The 17,033-nt window shown below is 44.5% G+C and overlaps 1 protein-coding gene across 1 annotated transcript in view; it reads left to right on the top strand.

Annotated features, from left to right (window-relative positions):
• The first annotated feature begins 13,550 nt into the window (after positions 1–13,550).
• The window catches only part of Dleu7 (deleted in lymphocytic leukemia 7), a 10,333-nt gene continuing 6,850 nt past the window's right edge, over positions 13,551–17,033 (top strand). The window contains exon 1 of the mRNA XM_005371067.3: positions 13,551–14,343. Within this exon, the coding sequence (XP_005371124.1) occupies positions 13,921–14,343 (423 nt within the window). The 5' untranslated portion in view covers positions 13,551–13,920. The remainder of the gene's footprint in view (positions 14,344–17,033) is intronic.

The following is a 17,033-nucleotide window of genomic DNA, read 5'->3' as shown; positions in this document are numbered from 1 at the left end:
CCTTACAGCTGGTTCTGCTGGTTTCTGCTTCTTCCAAGTACCTTGTCTGGTTTAAACCTCCCCCAAATAACTCAATGGAGAATGTCTCTCAGGAGTTCTTATAGCATAAACACTCTAAGGCAGGGAGGGGGCTAGTGAGTCTAGTCAGTTTCAGAGACTTCCTGAAGCTTTTGGGTTGTTTCCTCTCTGCAGACCGGATGTTTTATTTTGGAGAACTGCTACACAACAGGCTCTTAAGGAAGTTGAACTATGTATGCAATATTTATTTATTGACTTATTTTTGTCAGGGTCCAGCCCTTTCATAAATTATTTCTCAAACCAAAGTCGAGGTGTGGGAATAAAGACACAACTCACACGACTTTATCAGGAGGGAGTTTTCAGGGATCCTTCATTAAATCCTGAATTCACATCCTGAAAATCACCCACGTTTATTTTCCAAACATCTTTTATACCAAAACATAAACTGAGGGGGAAGTTCATTAGCATTCTGTTTCCTAGGTAGCAGGGAGAATGACTATGGTCACGTCCATACCTTTCTATGCCCATTTTGTCATGTCTTCCTATATATGCCTGCTCTGTCACATAGACTGAAACATATACCTCTTCCCAGGCAATCTCCTAAATCACAAAGAAGGAGCAGAACAACATTAGCATATCCTGACCACTTGCTTTGAATGACGTCAGTTTGTCTCACTATCAAAGGGCTGGGAAACCACCTTCTGTGTGGCAGGTGTAAATTGTGTCTTGCCAGGTTGCTCAAAATTTTGACTGCCATACAATGTAGAAATATGGGCCTGTATAATCCAGTCACTACAACTTCCACTTCTGATGCATTTTAATTGCTTTGTAGTATTACTTCCTTCAATATAAATTTCCCTTTCTTGTAGTTGCTTTTATTAAAGTACAGGGCTACTTGCAAAAAAAAAAAACCCAACATTTTTACTTGCTAAAAATATCTTTGTCTAGGAGCTGGAGAGACTGCTCAGTCACTAAAAAGCTTGCTGTACTTGGATGGGAACTGGAGTTGGATTCCCAGGACTCATACAGAAAACTGAAGGTGGCTGTGGCACTGACGTCAGCTCTAGAGAGGTGGAAATGTTAGTCCTGAAACTTAGTGGCTGGCCGATCAGACCAAATCAGTGATCTCCAGGTTTAGTGAGAAGCCCTGTCTCAGAAATGTAAGGTGGATAGTGATGGAGAAAGACATCTAATGTTGACATATGGTCTCCATGTGCACACGTACCTTCTCCTGCATGCACATCTGCATGCAGAATTGCTTGTACACGTACACATACACACTTGTGTACACACACACACACACACACACACACACACACACACACACACACTGTTGTTTGACAAAACATTTACTGGGGAAATACAACACATACATTTATGCATCCCAGATTGGGAGCCCTTAACATGGAAGTCCAACTTGATGAACCAAAGTTTTATTGGTGTTCCTTACAGGTAGGGATGAGCGGTTACGTGTAGAATTAGATGCAACCTCAAGACAGTTACATTACCAACACCCGACATGGTGGGCAACTCACAAAATCTGGAAACCTGGAGCACACTGCACAACCTGCAGACAACTCAAGAGGTTAGAGAGTGTCCTTCCTTTTTGAGTGATTCATTTGTTCTAAACCAGGGGTTCTCAACCTTCCTAATGCTGTAACCCTTTAACTCAGTTCCTCACATTGTGGTCACCCCCAACTGTAAAATTATTTTCATTGCTACTTCATAACTAATTTTGATACTGTTATAAATGATAACGTAAATGCCTGTGTTTTCTGCTGGTCTTAGACGACTCTTGAGAAAGGATCATTCAACCCCAAAGACGTCGAGGCCTCAAGGTTGTCAGCTGCTGGCCTAAACCCTTTACAGGCATCTGGGCTGGTTTCTGCTTCTTCCAGGTAGCTGACCTGGGCTCAGAGTCTCCTTTGCAGCTTGTCTGGGAGTGGCTTTTGGTAGTCTTCATTATTTATCCTGGGAAGGAGGGGCCTAATAAATCTGGTCAGTTTTATGGACTTCCTGAACTTATTTGAACTGTTTTACTGCTGGGTTAAGGAGCTTCCCTGTGAGATGGAATGTTTTAATCTCAGAGGAAATTACCTCACAACACACACACACACACACACACACACACACACACACACACACACTCTTAGTCTTGTTTCTTCTATTTTGAAGAATTGTTAGGTAAAAGGCTAAGCTCCATTTGCAGGTTTTGAAAACCAACTAGAAAGTCCACCAATCCCTGAATTTGTTGTAAGCTACAGCATTTAATAATTAAAACACAAAATGCACAAGACAAATAAGGACTATTAAAAGCTACAAGGGAAAAACATCAAGCCACAAATAAAAGCGGATCCATTAGAATACCCCCTGACCTTTTAATGGAAACTCTGAAGGACAGAAAGGCCTGAAAGAATGTTCTACAAACTCTAAGAAGACACAGGTGCCCAGCTGAGACTACTGTAACCAGTAAAACCATCGATAACGATTGATGGAGAAAGAAAAATATTCCATAACAAAAACAAATTTAAGCAGTGTCTGTCCAGCCACTGAGCTCTACAGAGGACACTAGAAGGAAAGGTCAGTCTGAAGAGAAGATCAACTACACCCAAGAGGACACAAGGAATAAGTAATCCCAGAATAATAAGTAAATAGAGGGGCCTATACTATAATAACAAAATAATAAGAATCAATAAACACTGATCATTGATGATTCTCAATAGTTATGGTTTTGATCCATCAGGGAAAAGACTCAGACAAATAGATTGGATTAGAAGATAAGACTCATCTTTCTGCTTCAGCTAAGAAATATACCTCACCATTGGAGACAGACATCACCTTAGGGTAAAGGGTTGGAAAAACCTATTTCAAGCAAATCAATCCAAAAAGCAAACAAGTACAGCTATTTTAATATCTTGTAAAATAGACTTCTAACCAAAACTAATCAAAAGAGATATGAAAACATACTACACACTCAAAACAAAACAAAACAAAACAAAAAGCTAAAAAACAAAAGACAATGAGATGATAATACAATTCTAAACATTTCATACCAAACACAAGAGCACCCAAGTTCACAACGGAAACACTGCTATATTTCAAATCACATATTGACCCTCAGAATGATAGTGGGTGATATCAATACCCTACTCTTACCAGTAGACAAATCATCCAGACAAAAATCTAAAAAGATAAATGTTGGAGATGAATAACATGATAAACCAATGGACCCAGTAGGAGACAAAGCAAGTCTCAACAGATATTTAAAATTTAAAATAACACCCTGCATTTTTCTGAGTATCATATATTAAAGCAGAATAGTAACAAAAGAGCCAACAGAAAGTATACAGACACACATGGAAACTGGATAACTCACTTCTGAATGAATAATGGAGCAAAACAGAAATTAAGAAGAAAACAAATTTTAGAATTGAATGATGAAACACAATTAACTAAAAACTCAGACACAGAAACTGGAGTTCAACCTAAAAGTCAGAAAAGCAAAGCAGTCAGCCACTGACTCTTACCTCTACCTCAGTCCAAAATGGTGATCCTGCCTCCAGGAACCTCAGAATGAGACTGAGACTGAGAGCTGTCTCCTCCCGTTTTATATTCTCTCTAGGGCTGAGATCAAAGGCATACATCACTGGGATTAAAGGTAAGCATCGCCCAGTTTTTGTAGTAAACTAATGTAGCTACTGGGATTAAAAGTATGTATTACCACTGCCTGGTCTGTAAGGTTGACCAATGGGTTGTTTTACTCTCTGATCTTCAGGCAAGTTTTATTTATTAAAATATAAATGAAATGTCACTAGAAAATGAAAATATAACACACCCAAACCTATGGGACCCAATAAACGCATTTTTAAGAGGCAAGTTGATAGCATTAAATGCCTATGGAGAGATCTCATTTTAGTAACTTAATGGCACAACCTTAAAACTCTATAACAATGAGAATAAAAAACATACAAAAAGAGTAGATGGGAGAAAATAACCAAACTCAGGGCTGAAATAAATGAGACAAAAATAAACCAAACAAAAGTACAAAGAATCAATGAAACGAAAAGTTGGTTCTTTGAAAAAAAATTCAACAAGATTGACAGACCCTTATCCAAATTAACCAAAAGATGAATAAAGATTCAAATTAGTAAAATTGGAGGTGAAAGGGAGGCATTATAACAGACACCAAGGAAATTCATAAAATAACAGTATACTTTGAAAAATCTGTGCATACAAATGTACCAATACATAAATACATATGCATATATTAATGCCCCCAAATAAATATTTTAAAAAGCAATGCATACTGAGCTCCCAAGAGTGGGAGGAGTGAGAATATGAGCAAAGAGGTCAATACCATGATGGGGACACCCATTGAGACAGTTTACCTGAGATAATGGAGCTTACCAACTCCAGCCAGACAGGGAAGGAACCAGCATAGGTCCAAACTAGTCCCACTGAATGTGAGTGACAGTTGTATGACTGGGTCAGACTGAGGGGCCACTGGCAGCAGCAATAGGATTTATACCTACTGCTTGTATTGACTTTTTGGGAACCTATTCTTTTTGGATAGATACCTTACTTGGCCTAGATAGAGTAGCGAGGAACTTGGACTTTCCCCAAAGCAATGTATCTTACCCTCTCTTAGGAGTGGATGGGGGGAGTTGGGAGGTTAAATGGAGGGAATGGGAGGAGGGGAAGGAATAGGAAATGGGATTGATATGGAAAATAAAAAAAAGATAGTTTGTTTCTGTTTTTTAAAAAAGAAAATTTAAAAAAATGCATAAAATTTGAGGTACAGGGTGGAAACCTCTGAAGAACATTATTAGGTCAACTAATAAAGGTGGATATGTTGGGCAGTATTTTATTACTGTGTAGTAATTACATCATGGTTATGTCAGAGTCTTTTGGGCAGTGTTTTATCACTGTGTGGTAATTACATCATGATTATGTCAGAATCTGTGAGTCTGGAAGTTGCTGGGCTGTGACACAATGCTCGAGAAAGACAGGGAGCAGAAGGTATTTTGACTTGTGACTTTAAGAACCTTAGTTCATGTTTGATTGACTCTGTTGTTTGTGGGTCTGTGGTGAGAGACACTGCAGTGGGAAAGGGGTGACAAACCCAAGCTGGACTCCTCAGGATGGCTGTTCTGGGGACAAGAAGAGGGAAAGATGCAGGGAGGGAACACAATTCCAGTTGTGCCTGTTATGGTAAAAATAAAATGGTGCTGTTCCCTGAGTCACAACACTAATGTTATAGTAAAACTAAAACACCACAGGTCCCTGAGTGGCAGCAATGGGCAGTGGGTCCTGAGACCACGGCAGGCCATGAAGGCAGCCAGTCCCATGAGGAGTCGCAACTGCGGCAGGTGAGCGACAGACAGATAGGCACACCATGCAGAGAAAGTGGGTATTTATTTAGTGGGTTATGGAAGGGAAAGGGAAAGGGGAGAAGGGGATAAGGGGGAAGAGCAGAGGGAGGGGGAAGCAAGGTTTATTACCGTGCATGTAATTACAAGCCATCAGGGACCTTGTCAGCATAGCAGCGAGAGGAGGTACCCTACCCTTCTAGAGAGCATTATTTAAAGGCAAAACCCAGAAAAGTTAAATTAGCAGAGTGTGGGGTGATGGATTCAACCCTGATTGGCTCATGTCTAGGGATTTTTCAGAAATTTTATTTTTGAACCTCACCTGTTGCTTGTCAGGTTTTCTTATTGGCTGACCCTCAGGTGGGGACATTCTGCAGTCCTCTGTACTTTCTAGATGGCTACCCTGTTACTTTTGATCCTAGCCATTTCTGAGGACTGGAATGTTTTTTATAGGAAATAGCTTACAGAAGACACAAGAACGGAGGTGGAGGTCAAAACGGAGGAACTTTCGCAGTGACCCCACTTTCTTCCACTTGAGCTGCTTCTTTTGAAGGTTACACTGTCTCCCATCATCACTGACTAGCTGGGAACAAAGCCTTTTGTTCACCAGCCTGTGAGGAAGCTTAGAAGACAGGAAAAGTCCTGAGGAGACAAGGGTCAGATTGAAGTAAACGGGAGACTGAGGGAGAGAGGAAGCAGGCCTGGAATATCCTAATCAGGGAACAAGATTCCCGAAGGAGGAGCACACAGGAATTCTTGCAATATTTTCAACCGCCTGATTTTCTTCGTCCTTCAATCTTGGCTGTCAAAAACAACCCCCTTTGTCCTCATACCCTGAATGTGGTCTGTGATCTGTGATCTGTGTCCTGTCATGAGCACTCCCCTCCTCTAACACCAGCAGCATGCTCCTGTCCTCTCTGGCTGTCACCTGTTCAAATGCTACCTGACTGTTTCCCTGAATGTGTTATGTCTCTCCTCAAGGGCCATTGGCTGACAGCAATGTAGGGCAATGGCTGCTGTCACATGCCCTACATTGTTGTCACAATGTCACATGACCCAATGAGGACGATTGGGCAGTGAGAGGATCGTACTGTATGCAGAGTCCATGTGCCTGTTTTCTCTCATTACCAGTAAGGTTAAATATCTTTTCACATTTTTGCTGAACATTTGAACTTTGTTTTCTGGGTTTTTTTTCTTTTACATTCTGTCAAAATCCTTGTCATTAAAAAAAAACTGTGTTTGCGTTTATATTTATGGTTTTGAAATGTGCTCCTTTTCCCCTCAGCTGTCCCTTTTATGAAGTTTTTTTTTAATTTATGTCTATTTGTGTGTGGGGGAGGGGGCTGAGGGAGAGGGATTTTGTGTCACATGTGTGTGAGTGTGCATGAAGGCCTGAAGAGGCCATTGAATCCCTAGGCTGGGGTTGCAGGGGGTTCTGAGCTGCTAGATCTGGGTGCTGAGACCTGAACTAGAGTCTCTCCGTGAGAGCACCAAGGGCTCCTAACTGCAGACCCATCTCTTCAGGCCTCATCATGTGCCTTTTTAATGTTACTTAAGCTGTTGTTCATCATCACATATTTCAATATTGCACATAATGGAATCCGTCCAGTTTTCAATGTGTGGTGTCTTATCGCCATCAGAAGAAATGCTTCCCTATTTGATGCCCACAATGGACTCGCCGCTGTTCCCTTCTGATACACAGTCTTGTCTTGACAGTTTACATTTGGCTCCTAATCCATCTGTTATTTATTCTCACATGGGAAGTGAGGATTCTTCTAGTTTTATTTTTAACCTGTGATATGTACTGAGTTTTGAATAGTTTTGCTCTCTCCAAAATTCATGTTGAAACTGAAGCATAGAGTATTGGGAGGTGTGGCATTGGGGCAGTGAGTCAAAAGGACCCGTGAGAGGCGTGCATCTAAAGACATCAATCAGCGGGAAGGGATGGTTCCATGGTTAAGAATACTTGGTAGTCTTGCAGAGGATCCAGGCCAAGATTCCCAGCACCAACTGTAGCTCCAGCACCAGGGGTCCTAACAAACTCTCCTGATCTCTGAAGGTACCTGTCACACTTGTGACACACACACATACATGCAGGCAAATCACTCAGACATATCAAATAAAAGAAATAAATCTAAAAAATATTTTTACATTTAGTGGAAAGTTCATCTCTTTTTTCTCTCTCCCCTTCTACCACATGAAGGGGTGACGTTCATCTTCCTGAAAGATGGAACAATAAGGTACCATCTTGGAAAGATAAAGAAGAGTTCTCACCAGACAACATCTCCCACCTTAGCCTTGGGCTCTTTTATTTTCTAGAATTGTGAGGAGCAAAACTGAATAAGTTAACAATAATCATACAATAGTTATTTTCATTAGTTGAAGTAACATCATATACATATGCACCTCTAGCCAACTATTTGCTCATTTTATATCAGTTCATACATGTAAAAATTACTTGCAGTTGCAAATCATATACTTAAATATTTCTCTTCTTCCTCCTCTTTTAATAAATAGGGTGTCCCTACATAACCCTGACTGGTATGGAACTTGTTATATAAACCAGGTTGGTCTCACACTCAGAGACCCACCTGCCTCTGGCTCCTGAGTGTTGGGATTATAGGGATGAGCCACTATTTGCCCAGCCTAGTTCTTTCTATTGCAGTCAAATGGAAGTTACTAGAATATGAAATACACAGTGATCCTAAACTGGCAAGGTGGTGACATTTTATTTCCACTAAGGGTAGAGACCCTAGAATCCAGTTGACAAAGTCATAAGGCCCCCCCCATATTTCTTTTTGAGGTAGGTTATACATATATAGCCTAGGCTGGCCATACTCTCTCAACCTTGTTTTGATGTGGGATTTCCCTCTGTGTGCTGTGATTACCATTAATGAATAAAGATACTGCCATGGTCTGTTGATAAGACAGAACTTAGATAGGCAGGGAAAGTTAGGCTGTATGCTGGGAGGAAGAAGGGTGGAGTCAGAGAGACACTATGGAGCTGCTGAAGACAGACATGCCGAAACTTTGCTGGTAGGCCACGACCTTGTGGTGATGCACAGATTAATAGAAATGGGTTAAATTAAGATGTTAAGAGTTAGCCAATAAGAAACTAGAGCTAATGGGCCAAGCAGTGATTTAAATAATACAGTTTCTGTGTGGTTACTTCAGGGCTAAGCTAGCTGGGCAGCCAGGAAGAACAAGCAGGTCCTCCTCCTACCTTTAGGGTTCTGGGGTTGTAGCACATGCCACTACGACAGACCCTTTGCCCATTTTTATCTTTAAATTTCCCCATTTCAACACATAAATGGTATCTATATACATAATCAAAATGATTTAGGATATACAGTAGCCCTTTTATTTTCCCCGCAGAGGGAAGAGATGTCCTCTGGGGGTAACACTGGCCAGCCTGCTCTGTTGAAGTCTCCTGGAGGTGGCATGCAAGTTCTTATTCTTAAAAACTCTCTCACCGGCAAAGCTCCAACAATTCAAAAAGTCAAGTGTATTCCTAAAGCTTGCTTCTTTTCTCTTCCGACATCAAAAATTCTTGCTGAACTGTGAGAACACAGCGAGAACACGGAGGTGCCCGTCTTCAGTCCAAGCACTCAGAGGCTAGGGCCGAAGGATCGTGAGTGCAAGTTTGTCCTGGGCTACACAGATAGAGATTCTTTTCCTCCACAAATCTAGGATTGGATTAATTAAACAAAGTGAACCAAGTTTCTATACTTGGGAAGACTTGCATTTTGTGTTGAAAAGGAAAACCTGGCAGGGCAAATCATATCTGGTTTTATCAGGAGGCCCGGGTGGTACTCATCATTTCCAAACATTCTTTTCCCTCTCTGTTTTGTTATGATAAAAGCACACAGCCATATCTGGGGCCTGTGATGAGGTCAAACACCACAGTACACGGTGTAGCAAAGCTGCTTGCCTCAGCGTGGATAGGAAGTAGAAAGGCGGGGGTTAAGGCAGAGACAGGTCAGGGACTCTCTATTACCCCTAGAATATGCCCTCAATGACTTCATCTTCAACAGTATCCTCCATCTTCCAATACTTCATTATGAACTAGTCAATGAATCCCTGAGAAGGGCAAAATGCTCTCCATCTAAAGCCCTCTCAATGACTGGCTACATCAGCTGGGGACCATGCCTCTGACACATGAGCCTTTTGTGAGACACTTCATATCAAGTCATGATGCTTTCTCACCCACTCTTGCCTTTTTCTTAACTCAGATTCACCAAGTGATTAACCTAAAAGTATCTGAGAAAAAGAATCTGAAAGATAATCTGAGAAGCATGATGTTCTGAAAGCACATTGCCCTGAGTAAAGACTGTTCTTTGTATTTTAGTAGTTTTGTGGCAAGATTACATCCCTCTCTCTGTCTTTACTGAAAATCAAATGTTTAGGCTAAGTCAAAACTTCTTGTGCATGTTTATGACCTGAAGTCTTCATCCAGTATGGTTACATGTTTGCAAAGGGAACTCAATCTTTCATGCTTTGTATTCTTCTGCCTGTACCTTTTCCCTGTTTGATTGTTCTTCCGTACCTTTTCATATCTTGGTTTGTCTCTTCAGCATCTACTTCTCTGATGTGGTCCTCTTCGTGGTTTTTATTCAAGAGCAACACTTTGGCCTCTTAGGACATGTCTTCTTTTTCTCCACTCTATGAACTTCCCCAGGGTGCATTGAAAGTTAATGGTTGGCTCTGGAACTCTCTCAGATCCCCTTTGAAGAAAAGTGCCAAAGAGTATAAGCAGGGCTCACATGTATCTGGGCTCTGCTGAGTCCTTTGAGGGTGACTCTGCACACCTGTTCCCTTCGACCCCTCATGAGCCCAGCTTCTCAAACATCCTACATGAACACTGGCATGGTTGGCTCATGTGGGAAAGGAGTCTGTGAACCCCTGACCATGTAGCAATAACCTCCCTGTCCCTTGACAGGTGGAGCAGGGTTTCTCACTCACTGAGCTTTTTAGCCCCCTTTATTCTCATTGCTCATTCATAAGAGTCTTAGCAATTCTTGTGATCAGTTAAAAGGTCCTCATGTATTATGAGGAAGATGGAAGTTGCCCCGAGAGCTTTAACCTGCACAGGTCAGGGGATGGCTAAACTCCTGCAGACACAGCAGTGTTTAGTTAAAGGGGTGCTGGCTCACGGGGTCAGTGAAACTGGCCTGGTACTTTTTCAGTGTTATGTTATGTTGTTTGTTTCCATCATGATTCCTTTTGTTCTAATAAATTAAACCCCAAATGGGCCAAATTAAAAAGATACTTTATTGTCTTCTGTAACCCAACTCCTCAGGGGTGGGGCTGTCTTCATGAGCTGCTCTGTGCAGGATGCAAATGGCGCTACTACAAGGACTCCGGTATTTTCTCTCCAGACGTTTTGGCTTTTCTCTCTTTGGTGCTGAGTTATTCATAGGCAGGCTGTCCCCTCAAGCTCACAGGGTTGCTGCAGAGGTTCCACAACACATATCGCCTCAGTGTCTCTTGCACAAGGCACATCATAGTCAACCACTCTGTAGTGGAAAGATTAGCCTTATGATACTTGGCTTCCTGTGTACCTGGAAATAGGAGAGACCCTGGAGATCGGATGTGTCTTTTCCTCAGGGCCACTGCATAAGCTTCCTGGTGTTTGGTTGCCGCTGTTGTTGCTTGGTAACAGAACCCGGATTCCTACTGAATATTCACCATCCACATCATGAGTGTATGCTTCAGGACTGAATTTTGGTTCATTCTTATCTTGGCCCCTTTCCTCTCGATTATGATTGCCTTGACAAAGATATGCTCTTCAATTTCAGCCAAGACATAGATGAAGGACATGTGCAGCTTTTTATGAGGCATCTCCCTGAACTTGAGAAGGGCTACTGAAGAAGAGATAACTTCTTGGGTTAGAGATTGTTGTCCAGAGGCAAGGCAAGGAGCCATTGTCACTATTTGGTGGCTAGAGGAGAAGTAACCCAAGGACCAAGCACAAAAGATAAAGCAGATGTGCTCTCAAAAAGATAGAAGGAACCAAGGGTTTGATGACATCTCAGAACTCTAGTATTGAGCAACGTGAAAGCCACCTTCAGAATTCTTATTATGCTGGACAATACATTCTTGTCAATTAAATTCTTGTGTGTTATACTTCCTTACTGAAAGAGGAAGTGCTCTTTGCTGCTTGTGTGATCTCCTGGCCTGTACTATAAAGCTCCGTGGTTTTATCTTTTACAATAAACCCAATGGAAAACATTCTAAGTGGTTCCTGACCTTGCGAAGGTGGCTGTAATTGACTGCAGCCTGGATGGCCCAAATCTCTTTCCTTCTACAACTTGGCTCAGTTTACCTTATCAAACCCTTGGGCTGAACGTGGAAGATGAAGTATGTCCACTGAGAAATGAGAACATGGGCTCCATAAAATACTCAGATAGGTACCGAAGCAAAAATACTGAATACACAGCATTCTTTGACTGAGCACTTCTTCTGGAGTTTCAGACTGGGTACATGATGGGTATAGGGATGTGCTTGGTCTGGTGGCCCAGCAGAGTCAACTCTTGCAGATGCTTTAGAGCAAGGAGAGACCTGCTAATCCTCTTAATTCATGTCAATGCCCCATGAAGACTTTCCCTCATGGTCTTCGGTCTCCAGCTTTGGACCAGAAGCCATGTTGAGATCACACAGAACGCAAATGTGACTCCCGGATGGATAGATGGGGAGCTTTGCTGGAAGAGCACCAGGCCATCTTTCGGTAGGCACTTTCACCCCTCATGCCCTGTGGTTTTCTGGCCCTCATCTCACGTCCTTCCTGAAGGTCAGTTGTCTCATGGCTCTCAGAACCAGTGTGGTGTACAGAAGAGGAGGGCTCAGACCTGCTTGGGGATCCCTGTCCTGTTGACTGGAATGCCCTTGGTCAGGAGACGTTTGTAGAGGGCTTAGTTCATGAAATCCTGGAGACCTGGCATGTTTTCTGCAAACAGGGGTGGTTTGTGCGCTTCCCTGTTTAATCTTTGCCGAATGTGCTTCGCATCTGAAGATTTAAACAGTAAATACACAATTCGGGAGAATTTCTGTATTTTCGTGGATGAACTTAAGTAACTTTATGGCGAGGTAAACTAATCAATAACAAACTGCTTCTCACCAAAGTCATTTCCTCTGTGGCTGCAGATTAGCATTTTTTTTTACCCAGATATAATTTACCGTAACATGATTGGTTTTTGTTTATTTCGATTGTTTTTCAGAGGGGAAGGAAACTGAGATTTCCAAGAACCTTTGTTGGAGGGCGGGGAGGATTGCACAGGGTCAGCTACCCCGGAGTCAGTGAGATCTTAATGGACTCCATATTTCTTAATGCTCACTTGTCTGTGCCGACAGCACCACAGCACCAGGGCAAGGTCTTTTCCATTCAGAGAGCTTCCAGAACTGACTCCACGGGACACGCCCTCCATCTGCCTGGGCCTCTAGCTTGTCCTTGGTCCTTGACTCCTCACTCCTACGCTGTGCCCCTGCATCTGCTGGGCTGGATCACTGGATTCTCCTTACAAGACGAAAAAGCAGAAAAAAAGATGCTCTCTGGGATAGTTCTCCCTATTACTCCCTCCAAAGGCCTTTAAAAAAAACAACAACCAAACCACACTCCCCCCTCCCCCTCCACACACACACACACACACACACACACACACACTCACCCACACTCACACATAGGAACCCAAACCACCTATGACTGAGTCCTTTCACATTACTTAAAGGAGACAGCCATGTTTGGTGTGATTAAAAATGAGTATTTAAACAGCTGTCCTGAGGTTCATGCTCTGAAAGAGGATTGACCTTTGACCTTGCTGCCTGAGTACTTTCACACAAAACAGTCAAGCTCCTCATTTGGGCAGTGCCAGGTTTGGGTTCAGGAGCAAGTAGTGCCAACTCTTCCTTGATACCATTTCTGCATGTGGGATGTCAGTACCTGCGGGGAACCAAGCAATAAGGGATGAACTTTAAGACTCGCTGTCCACGTCTTTTGTTTGGACGTCCGCAAGGCTATTTTTACAGAGTTTCCGAAAACGCCCCCAGAAAAGGAAGGGGAATGCACCAATGTCCTTTATGAGTTTTGCGGAGCTCTGGGCACTTTGGATCCCTATGACACCCCAGACCTGGGGCCTCCCCTGCCTTAAGCGGTCCTTGACTGGCGTCCTTCAGGGAAGAAGGGGGCGGGGTATCTGGGGATAGATACATCCGCACAAAGCCGCGCGCGTTTCCCCACCAAAGCCCCTAGAGGCGGAAGAACCAGAGCTCAGCATCTGGCTGATGTTCAAGCGCTCACGGAGGAGCAGGCTTTTGGCAGCTTTGGGTCATTTTGAGCCCATTCTGCCTGGAACTGAATGCAGGGGCAAGTTCGGGTCACCACCTGCGGGCCGGGGGCGGGGCGGGCCACACACGCTGAGGGACGCGGAGGCCGGGGGAGAGCCGGGAGTTAGGAAAATGTGACCCTGCGACCCCGAACGCCTCCAGGCTCCCTCTCCTGCGCTCCACCTGCTCGTCTGCACCCAGTTGCCAGCCGGCCATGGCCAGCCCCGCGCCCTTAGTGGCTTCCATCAGTCACCAAATGGTGGCTCTGCAGACCCTGCAGCTACTCCAGCAGGAGTGGGGCTGGGGCGACGGTCCTAGCGCCCCCGGAAGCCCACGCGGCCCGGACCACGTGCCCGTCGCCCAAGCTCGTCGCCCAGGCCAGATGCGGACTCGGCGGGGGCTGGGACGCGGGGTCGCCGGAGCGCGGAGCTCCCCCGAGGCAGGCGGGCAGCGGGGCGCAGAGGGGGGCGCTGAGCTGCTGCCATTCCCCCGGGACCGCGGGCCCTGCACCCTGGCGCGGATGGCGATGCGCAGCGTGCTGGCCCGCGTGGTGGACTCGACCTCGGAGCTGGTCAGCGTAGAGCAGACTCTGCTTGGGCCTCTCCAGCAGGAGCGGCCCTTCCCCATCCACCTGAAGGTGAGTCTGTCGGGCTGTTCTCTTGGCCTGCAGTGGCTGCTGGATGGAGTGGAGCAGGGTGTGGTCAACCTGCCGTGGGCGGGAAAGGGGGGGGGCAAAAGGAGATAAGCATTGAGGGCTGGCACATGGGACAGAGAGCTTGAGAACCAACCACCTGGGGTCTGCCTGACTGAGGAACTAGACCTGGAGTGGACCAGGACTTTGTGTGTGTGTGTGTGTGTGTGTGTGTGTGTGTGTGTGTGTGTGTGTGTGTGTGTGTGTGTACATGTGTGTAGGGAGGGGGTGGAGTGCGGGATAAAGAGGAAGAAGTCTTGTCAAGATCTACTTGTCACATAGATCATGTTTTCTACCTGTGGAAGTCAGCCGCCCCTACTTCCTCCTCCAAGCTTATAACCTTAAGTACTCTTTACGTCCCTAGCTGCATAGATTATGACAGCATCACCCGCGTTTATTTAAAGTTCCTGCACACTGGTGAATCACAGTTATTTTGCATAAATCCAGTTCCTCACGGAGTGCAGAGACCTGATGGAGAACCTATATCCTCATAAAGTGTGCTGAGGGCAAGGGGGTCCCAGATGTTGACAGGCTTGCTGATAGTAACAGGGACTCCTGCTGAATATGTATGGGGCAGAACTGGGAAGAGATCTGAGGTAGGTTGGGGTCCAGGGTTTTAGGGTCCAGTCCTGGCCTAACCTAATTGTGCTTGTTAGATTTTTATTAACTTGACACAAGCTAGGGCCACCAGAGAAGAGCAGGCTTCAACAGAGAAAATGCCTCGGTCAGATTGACTGTAGGCAAATCTGGGGGCGGGGGGGGGGATTTTCTGACCTAATGATTGATGTGAGATAGGAGTGGGGGAAGAGCTCGCAACTCACTGGGCAGTGCTACCCTTGGGCAGGGCAGCTGGTCCTGGGTTGTATAACAAGCTATAGGGAGCAAGCCAGTAACCATGGTTCCTCCAAGCCCTCTGCTTCAGTTCCTGCCTCCAGTTCCTGCCCTGACTCCTTTGTGAGGGGCTATAAACTGTTAACTGAAATAAACCCTTTCCTTCTCAGGCTGCTTTTGGTCATGGTGTTTATCACAGCCATAGAAAGCAAACTAGGACATTGTCTTAAGGTCACACCTTTTTGGGACATGCTGGCTCTCAAGTTGTGGCCAGGAGTATCATCTTGTCCGTCACTTAGGAGTCCAAAGGAGACGGGGTGTTGAAGAGAGCTTGGTGCATTCCTTAAGGGTTGATGCTGTTCTTACTCTAGGAGCCAAAGTTTGGAAAACACACACTATATTAAGTTGCATCAGCATCATAGGTTGTAAGAAATTCAAATCAAACCTCACCAAGCAGTGTCTGATGTAGGGGTGTCTCTTCCTTTTTCTTCCCCCAAGAAAAAGTTTAAATTCTGCCAGTGTGTGACTAGCATTGGTTGTGAATTACATACTGATTTCATTGAGTTTCCAATGTGAAAGAATGTGTATCTCAGAACTGATGAAATTTCAAGTGCCATGTAATATTAAAAACATGTTAGAAATACGTATGGGTATTAGTAGCTTTTGGTCACTGTGACCAAAAGTCTAATGAAAATATCTTTTTTTTTTTTAGAAAAACTAAACTTTAATACTCATATCATTTTACAATGAAAATAGGTACCCAGAGACAGGTTTGAAATCTTTACAACTGTACAAAAGACATATACAAATCCCTGGCAGGCAGTGGCATTGAGGCTGGTTATAGCCCCCCTCACACCCTAGCCTGTCGGGTGTCACCTTTGGTCCCCTCAGCCTTGTGAGGGAAGGCATGCACAAGCAGAGGAAGTCCTCTCAGCCAGTGCAATTTTTTAAAGAAAAAATAAAAAAGGTAAAAGTCTAGCAGGCACTAAAATGAAGTTGTAACTTTTTTGGTTTAGCATTTAAAGTGTAATATTGAATAAAAAAAATGTATCTTAAGCACACAAAAAAACTAACCCATTATAATTTTAAAAAAAATGCCTAAACTCCCCAGAGAAATGACCTAAAACTTAAAACACCTTGGGGCCCAGTAGACTGTGGATGGCAGGTATTGGGGTGGAACACATCCTTCGGTATCTGCTCAGGTCACTTAGCATAGCCAGCAAAGCTTGTCGTCTGGCCTGATGCGGGTCAGCAGCAGAGATGGCACTTAGGACACATTGGTCATGGGCTTGTACTTCTTGAAGCGTGTCCACTGGCCTGTGGCGTAGTTCATCTCGAACACTGTGTCCACTAGCATGGTGGTACTGCCCTGGCCGTCTGCCTAGGGCAGATCCTCTGTGTGCTCGCTGAGCTTGATCTGGATCACATCCCCCTGCTCCGGGCACGGGTTCTCTCGAGAGCCAGCCATGAAGCCCAGGATGAGGGCCTTCTCTGGCCGAGTGACCTTGTTTGCTGTCTTGAACATCTCCTGGGCAGCAAACATCTGTTCTCTCGTGAGAGACAGGTTCTTCTTAGGTTGCTGCTGAACAGGGGCAGGGGCAGGTGCTTGGGTCTGTGGGGCCACCATGGCCACTGGGGGTGTCTGAGCAGTGGGGGTGGCAGCTGGGGGAGTAGTAGGTATCAGAGGCGAGGTAGGTGTTGCAGGTGTTGGCGTAGCTGGGCTCAGGCCACTGTTATACATAGGTGCTCTTTGTTTAAATTGAGCTGGCAGTGTAGGACTTGGAGCATTGGGCTCCTCAGGGGGT

The sequence above is a fragment of the Microtus ochrogaster genome, unplaced genomic scaffold (assembly GCF_000317375.1).
Source record: "Microtus ochrogaster isolate Prairie Vole_2 unplaced genomic scaffold, MicOch1.0 UNK97, whole genome shotgun sequence".
NCBI lineage: Eukaryota > Metazoa > Chordata > Mammalia > Rodentia > Cricetidae > Microtus > Microtus ochrogaster.
The sequence above is the reverse complement of the archived record's forward strand: the minus strand, read 5'-3'. Positions and strand labels throughout refer to the sequence as shown.